The following is a 7932-nucleotide window of genomic DNA, read 5'->3' on the forward strand; positions in this document are numbered from 1 at the left end:
CTCCTAGGGCTTGAACTGCTGGGATTATAGATATGCATCACTGTATTCCAGCAACGTGTGTGTGTGTGTGTGTGTGTGTGTGTGTGTGTGTGTATGTATGTGTGTGTGTGTGTCCTAGAGCTTGAACTCAGGGCCTGTTCCAAGCTTTTGTGCTCAAGGCTAGCCCTCCACTGGCTTTTTTGTGGTTAATTGGGAGATAAAGAGTTTCATGGACTTTTCTGCTTGGGCTGGTTTCATACCACGATCCTCAGATCTCAGCCTCCTAAGTAGCTAGGATCATAGGTATGAGCCACCAATGCCCAAGTAAGTTTATGTTTTTCAAACAGGAATTTGACACATGAAAAGTTACCATCCTCAATAAACATATTTACAGGCTAACTACTTTTAAAATGAGCTAGATTATATAAAACTGAGATTTCCACAATATATAGAATCATTTTTCATTTTCTCTTAATATCATAGGATGAAAAAGACAGACTTTAAAACACTATACAAGCCAGGCTCCGGTGGCTCACGCTTGTAATCCGAGCTATTCAGGAGGCTGAGATCTAACCACCAGAAAACCAGAAGTGGCGCTATGGATAACCTAGTACTCACTCACCTTGAGCTCAAGAGCACCCAAGTCCAGAGTTCAAGCCCCACTACTGACATAAAAAAAAAACACTATACAAAAGCTGGGTGCCAGTGATTTACATCTGTAATCCTAACTACTCAGGAGGATGAGATCTGAAGATCACGGTTTGAAGCCACCCAGGCAGAAAAGTCCCCATGAGGCTCATCTCTCCAATTAACCACTCAAAATCCAGAAATGGCACTGTGGCTCAAGTGGTAGAGTGCTAACCTTGAGCACAAAAAGGCTCAGGGACAGTGTCCAGGCCCTGAGTGAGGTCAAGCCCAACAACTGACCAAAAAACAAAAAAGCAAAAAAAAAAAAAAAAACCCAAACATTATACTAACAAATAGGTGATGAGAAGTATTAGAAATAATCTAAGGAGTCTATTATTGGTGGAGAATCAAAGAAACTGACTCAAACTGTAACCTGACTATACTTTGACCTCAAAATAGGTTAAGCTATAATCTAATACACAATAATGATAATACCACAGCCTGTCTCCTTATCAATCCTCACCAGAATCACAGCATAGAATGATACACTTACAAGTGATAAATTGAAAACGACACATCACATTCCCAAAGATCAGAGTTTATGTATATTAAGGTTTACTCAGTGCTGTACATGTATGAGCACAAGCAAATATACAATGACAAAAATCAACCATAATTATCATTCATTATCACTATCATTTTGTCCTCTGGAATCCCAACAGCCTTCTCTTCCCCAGCCCTTGGCAACCACTGATTTCTCGCTGACTCTAGAGTTTCACTTTTCCAGAGTCCTACAGTATATACTTCTTTCAAATTAGTTTGCTTCATTTAGCAATATTCAGTTAAACTTCCTTCATATATTTCCATGGCTCAATAGCTTATTTCTTTAAAAAACAGACTTACTTGATTTCTGACATGGACAGGCCCTCTTCCCAGATCGAGGACATTCGCCACAAGCACCAACATGGCACACTTGTTCACATGTATGATTACCACATGAAAGTGTTTTTCCACACACCTAAAATAAAATGTGGACTAGTAAAGAACCATTAAAAAAGAAGTCTGTATAAACATAATCCATTTTCAAACATAGATAAGCAACTTCTTAAATAAGCAACTTCTTTATGTCCTTCACATTATCATACTTTGTCTAACTTAGTATTTTTTGTGTGTATACATTTCCTAGGCACCAAATAGTATATCTTTAAAAATGTAATAAAGAAAAAAAAGCACATACAGTTTCACATAACAACCAATTAAAGATTTCCAAACAGTACTGAACCAGGCCAATTCTAGAACAAGATACCTATAAAATCAATCCTATTTCTCCAATAGTATTAACTGTGCAAGGGTGAAGGGACTGTCTGAAGAAAAGGGAAAACATATTGTAAGAAAATAAAAAAATTGCCTTGAATTCAAATTCAACAAGTAGCCCTTACTTGGAAAAAAATTCTCTTTAGTAATTAAAATATTAAATTAAAATATAACTTTCTGATACATGAAATAGTTCATTTGAGTTGCTATTCTTTTGCTTAATTATATTTAATTAGCATTGCTGCTTTTCAATCATTTATGTTTTCCATATTCTTTTTTTTTTTCAGGTAAGGGGTAGGTTTATTCATCGTTCTGGCTGGCACCAGGCCATCTTGGCCCTCCACGTGGCTGGGAAAGGCCTGGGAAAGAGCTGGGAAAAGAGGGCGTCTGGGAAAGAGCTGGGAAAGAGAGAGAGCTGGGAAAAAGAGCTAAGAGAGCTAGGAAAGAGCTGAGAAGGAAAGAGCTGAGAAACAAAGTTTGGGCCTGGGCTAGGCCTTATCTAGGGTGTGGGTGGAGAAAGGTGTGGCCACATCAAATTCAGATGTGACTTCAGAGGATGCAGATGTGACCTCTTCCAGGTGTGCCAGTTGCCTAGGTAACGCAGGTACTGGGTGGAGACTTTGCTTGAGGAGGGTGGAGTCTGCTAGCCATCCAGGACCGGACCTTACATTCCAGCCTTTTAATAATCATGAAATAGGGCGCAGATTCTCTCTGGCTACTTCCTGCTGACAAGGGGCGTTGACATTAGGGGTAAAAGGCTGGAATTTGGTCCCCTCTCAGAGAAGGCAGTGAGCAGCAGCAGCTGTCTCTTGGTGGCATGAGTCCTTAGATGAAGTCTGGAGAAGTCTCATGAGGCATTGAGGGTAAAAAGAGGTTGCTGAGTAAGAACCACACCAAACACGTGGTATTCAGGTAAGGGGTAGGTTTATTCAATAGACCTGCTGGGACCAGGCCAGGGTGGCACTCCACGTGGCTGGGGAAAGGCCTGGGAAAGACCTGGGAAAAAGCTGAGAAAGAGCTGAGAAAGAGCTGGGAAAGAGCTGGGACTGAGCTGGGAAAGAGAGAGAGCTGGGAAAAAAGATGCTTTCCATATTCTTTAAGACCCACCCCTCCAAATAAACAAATATATATATATATATGTAAACATATATAGCTATATATATTTTATATATACGCTTACTTGGTCACAGTGCCACAGTGGACTTGCACAACTTCTTTCAGCTACTTTTTTGCCACAGACACATTTTTGTCTACTAACTCTTGGACAAGGCTGACAATTTCCTAAAATCACAATGATTTATTAGCTGACAAATAATACAAAAGCAACAAAGATCACTTTGACTTCACTTAAAGTCAGAAAAAATAGGTATAGCCTTTTACCTGCATGACAAGGATTTTCACACTTATGTTGCCCACAAAGTAACTTCCGCCCACACGGAAGCTGACAGGACCATTCCTTGGCACTGCACCTACGAGGGATAGGTTTTGCTTTCTTACAGTAACAAGTAGTTGTGACCATCTTGGGACAGGGAGGGCAGGGACCTAGAATTCAGATAAAAGGAAAAAGTTGGAAGTCAGAAATTAGAACTATTTGGACATATCAAAAAAAAATCTAGAACTTCCTCCATTAATACTTTAATATGTAACTCCTTTCAATATTTTCTCATGACAAAATCAAGTTCTCAATCTAACGTTCACTTTTTTTTTTTTGTCCCCAACATAAGAAATAACCTTGCTACACAAAACCCACCTGGATGACAGAGGAGTAGACACTTATGTCCACAAGGTGGCTTAAATTCTCTCTCACATATCTGGCCACATGAATGAGGGACAAGCCAGGGATCTAAAGGTGGATCTTCAACTTTTCCACAATAGCAATAGTACCGACTAGGTGTTTCTGATCTTTTGTATTCAAACCTACATTTTGGACTAGAAAGACGAATGAAATTATTAAAGTTAATTTCATCTTTAAAAACAACATGAGAGATAGAATTATGAACATCCTTAGTAACAGATAACTATGTTCAATTAGTTTTACATTAAGGAATTCTTGGTTCTATCTTTGTATTAGTAAAAAGGTAAGATCATATTAAATTCTATTTATCTGTAACAGCTCTGTAAAAGATAATTTCCTGAGATGATGTGACTTTATCTGCCTCCAATGATCATGAGTAGTAGTTGAGATATGCTCAATGCATATAACCAGGGAAAATTAACAATTTTTAATCTTACAGTTTTTAATTTAACTAGCCATATAGATAGTTGCTAAACATACATATCCAGAATTAGTTGTTATGTGCACATCCAGAGGACAGCTACATTAGGTTTATACTATTCACCTAAATCATATTCCTGTGGTATTCGCCCAGATGTCTATAAAGCTCATTTTTTTTGTTTGGGTATGTAGTTCACAAATAAAATATATTAGTAATAGCAAGCCGAAAAGTAGACAGACAATATACCAGCAAGAAATATGACTAAAATCTAGAATAAAAGAGGAAAACTTAAAGGTAAATTAAAAACTTTAATTATATTCAACATCATAACCAAGGAGATACATCTCAAATTTGCCAAAGAAAAGTTTAAATCCATTTCATATTCTGTTAAAGCAAAATGATTTGTAACTTAATTCATTCAAATAAACTTTGATACCAGAAATTTCAACCTTCAACTCCATCAAAAATTCACTTGTGGATCACTGAAGATCATCCATTCCCAAAAGATAATGCTTGGACTTAGTTCTTCACAGACAAATGAGTATAATCAGTATACTACAGTACAACAGAGCTTCAAATCATCACTTACATTTCTTCTATATTAAAAAAATCATTTTCATTGTTTTAAGAACATGTTCTGCTTCTAAACATTCAAAATACCAAAAAGGTATGTTTCTTGTAATTAAAATAAAAAATAAAATGACTCATCATTGATATAATTAGCATTTTCTTAGAAAGAGTTAATTTCCTTTTATTTTAAAAAAAGTTTATCATTTCTTTTAACTACTACAGAGAAGTATGTGTGATTTTAATAGGCTTAGATATAAATATCTACCAAGCAAGTCACCACCTGTTACATCACCCATCAGCACTAAGAAGGAACCATTTTAGTGAGATCAACATGTACAGATACATGATTTTTATTTAAAATAATGAAATGCTAACAATGAACTATTTTATCTTGTTCATGAACATATATTAATAGCAATATATATTTTAAATTTATTTGTATAAAATTAATTTAAAACTATTAACATTTTTGCCAACTCGACAATAGCTTTTCAACCAAAATGGCTGGCCACTGATTTCCCTTTTCAAAATAGCTTTTTAAAAACAGTTAAATAAAAATCACAATATCTGGTTTAATTCTATTACCTATTAAAAACTAAAATTTTGCCAGGCTATAGTAGCTAGGCTTACAGCCATAATCCTACCTACTTAGGAGGCTGATAATCTGAGGCTCACAGTTTAAAGCCAGCCTGGGTAGGATAGTAGAGTTGTGGCTCAAAGTGGTGGAATGCTAGCCTTGAACTCCTCTTACTACAAGGAACCTTCACCTATCATTTCCCTCAATAACCTCAACTCCTCTTACTACAAGGAACCTTCACCTATCATTTCCCTCAATAACCTCAATGCTAACAGGGAAAAAAAAAACTCTCAATAATTGTTCAAAAATATTTTTACAAAGTAACTTTCATTATTAAAATGTTTCTAAAGCTATACCTCCATAATTTTATAAATTTACCACTGTTTATGATAATGAAAGGAAATGTGATACAAGTCTAAGTTCTGTGAGACCTGAGGCCAGTGGTAAGAACCAAAACTTAGGAATACAAAAATAATTATGAGCCAGGTGCCAGTGGCTCACACCTGTAATCCTAGCTACTCGGGAGGCTGAGATCTGAGGATCACAGTTCAAAGCCAACCGGCCAGTAAAGTCCATGAAACTCTTATCTTCAATTAACTACCAGAAAACCTCAAATGGGGCTATGGATCAAGTGGTAGAGCACTCACGTTGGGCTGAAGAGCTCAGGGACAGTACCCAGGCTCAGAGTTTAAGCCCCATGGCCGACAAAAACAAATATGAAAGTTATAAAACATGAAGATAAAATCTAATGTTTCACAACCGTAACAATGAATCTACCCCTCTGGACTAATACAGATAAAATTTTAATATTTTCATATTTAACAAAGATATATAATTATCACTTTTCAAGTTATTCTCAAAATATAACCAAAGTCCAGAGTTCAACAATCACCAATATGCAAAATGAATAAATATCAGATAATAAACACCTGAAGTTTTGAGATTTTGATGAAAAAGCTAAAAAGCCTATAATCAAAATATATTAGATGATAATCTATACAATATGATTTCTATAAATCTCACTAATTGGAATCCCAAAGTTCTTTAGAAACATAAAAAGTTGTTTTGTAAGTGAAAAAGTAAAGTCTCAATAATTATTGGAAAGATACTGCATTTATAAAAATTGAAGGGGGAAAAAAACCTACCCAAGATCCCTTATCTTCACAAGCCAAGTAACTAACTGAAGGCCAAACACAGACAACTGGAACTGACAATAACAGAAGTTAGACTCTACAACTTCAGTTTATTTGCAACTTAATAATGTAATGAACTAGAAAAAATTACCAAGGCCAAGGATAATCTCTCTTTCCAAAGTCATCATCAGTTAAAGAAGATACAAGAAACTGGCTATCTTTCGCCCACTTCTGGATACAGGGCATGTGAAATATACAGAAACATCCTGAACAGCTCCAAACCTAAGACAGAAATGCAAGAAATTAACATGTGAATTGTTTTTCTTTGTTGATTATACAGTGCTTTTAGTATCACACTAAATTACTTTGAAAAGCTACCTAAGGATGAGAGGAACAAGAAGATGGAAAAAAAAGAACATAAGAAACAAATGTTCTTTATAAAAATATGTTTACACTTAGAACAATTTTTTGAAAATATATTATCACCTAAATTCAATCCATTAGAAATAATTACAGGTGATACACACACACATTCTTCCTTTTTACAAATAAAGTCATTCTGGTACTAATATGTAAAGTTTTAGTTATTAAAAGAAATAATGTGTAATATATATGTATTACAAAAGTAAATGTGTAACTTTAGTCTTTAACATACTATTAACATTATCCTTATACAACAAACTTTAAAAGCTGCATATATCAGATTCGTGTACTGTAATTTAAACCATTTTTACATTTAGATATTTCCAATTACAAATAACACCAAAAATACACTTAAATGTATACATTTATCTCTAAAAAGCCTTTTTATTATATAAAACCTGTTAGTCAAACACAAAGAACTAAATTAAAGAAACTGAGAATACATACAATGTAAAAGAATTGATAGTAAATTAATTCTAAAGTCTATTAACATTTTGACATAACAAAAAGAAATTCTGCTTTTCTCCTTTCACAACTGTTTGAAAAAAAACAGGCATGTAAGAATACTGCATAAAGCTGAAAACAGCATTTTCTTAAAAACTGGTAATATCTTAGTTTTGGTTCTCCAGCTTCAAGCAGTGCCTAAAAACTTGGATATACAAAATTCAGGAGCTAAGATTGGAAAGAAAAAGGAGGAGACAAATGGGAGCAAGAAAAGCTAATAAATGGTATAACGCTGAGCTGATTATTCCTAAGAACACAGCAGTCTAGTTCTGTAGGAGCTCTCTGAATAGCTCTAGGAAGAGCTATCTTAAGACTAATCCAGTCCCACAGGAGCCTGGAATATTCATACAATTGACCAACTCCTTGGGAGGAATGTTACCTCAAAAAGGACATCGAGCCGGGCGCTGGTGGCTCACGCCTGTAATCCTAGCTACTCAGGAGGCTGAGATCTGAGGATCACGGTTCAAAGCCAGCCCGGGCAGGAGAGACCCTGAGACTCTTATCTCCAATAAACCACCAGAAAACCGGAAGTGGCGCTGTAGCTCAAGTGGTAGAGCGCTCGCCTTGAGCTGAAGAGCTGAGGGACAGC

The 7932-nt window shown here is 35.7% G+C and overlaps 1 protein-coding gene across 1 annotated transcript in view; it reads right to left on the reverse strand.

Moving 5' to 3' along the window:
- The window catches only part of Nfxl1 (nuclear transcription factor, X-box binding-like 1), a 39069-nt gene that overhangs the window by 23169 nt on the left and 7968 nt on the right, over positions 1–7932 (reverse strand). Inside the window, exons 4-8 of the mRNA XM_013009177.1 lie at positions 6568–6698; positions 3671–3849; positions 3301–3462; positions 3101–3201; positions 1510–1624 (exon numbers count right to left, since the gene is read on the reverse strand). Coding sequence (XP_012864631.1) covers positions 1510–1624; positions 3101–3201; positions 3301–3462; positions 3671–3849; positions 6568–6698 — 688 coding nt within the window. The remainder of the gene's footprint in view (positions 1–1509; positions 1625–3100; positions 3202–3300; positions 3463–3670; positions 3850–6567; positions 6699–7932) is intronic.

Source organism: Dipodomys ordii, unplaced genomic scaffold (assembly GCF_000151885.1).
Source record: "Dipodomys ordii isolate 6190 unplaced genomic scaffold, Dord_2.0 Scaffold8, whole genome shotgun sequence".
NCBI classification, from domain to species: domain Eukaryota; kingdom Metazoa; phylum Chordata; class Mammalia; order Rodentia; family Heteromyidae; genus Dipodomys; species Dipodomys ordii.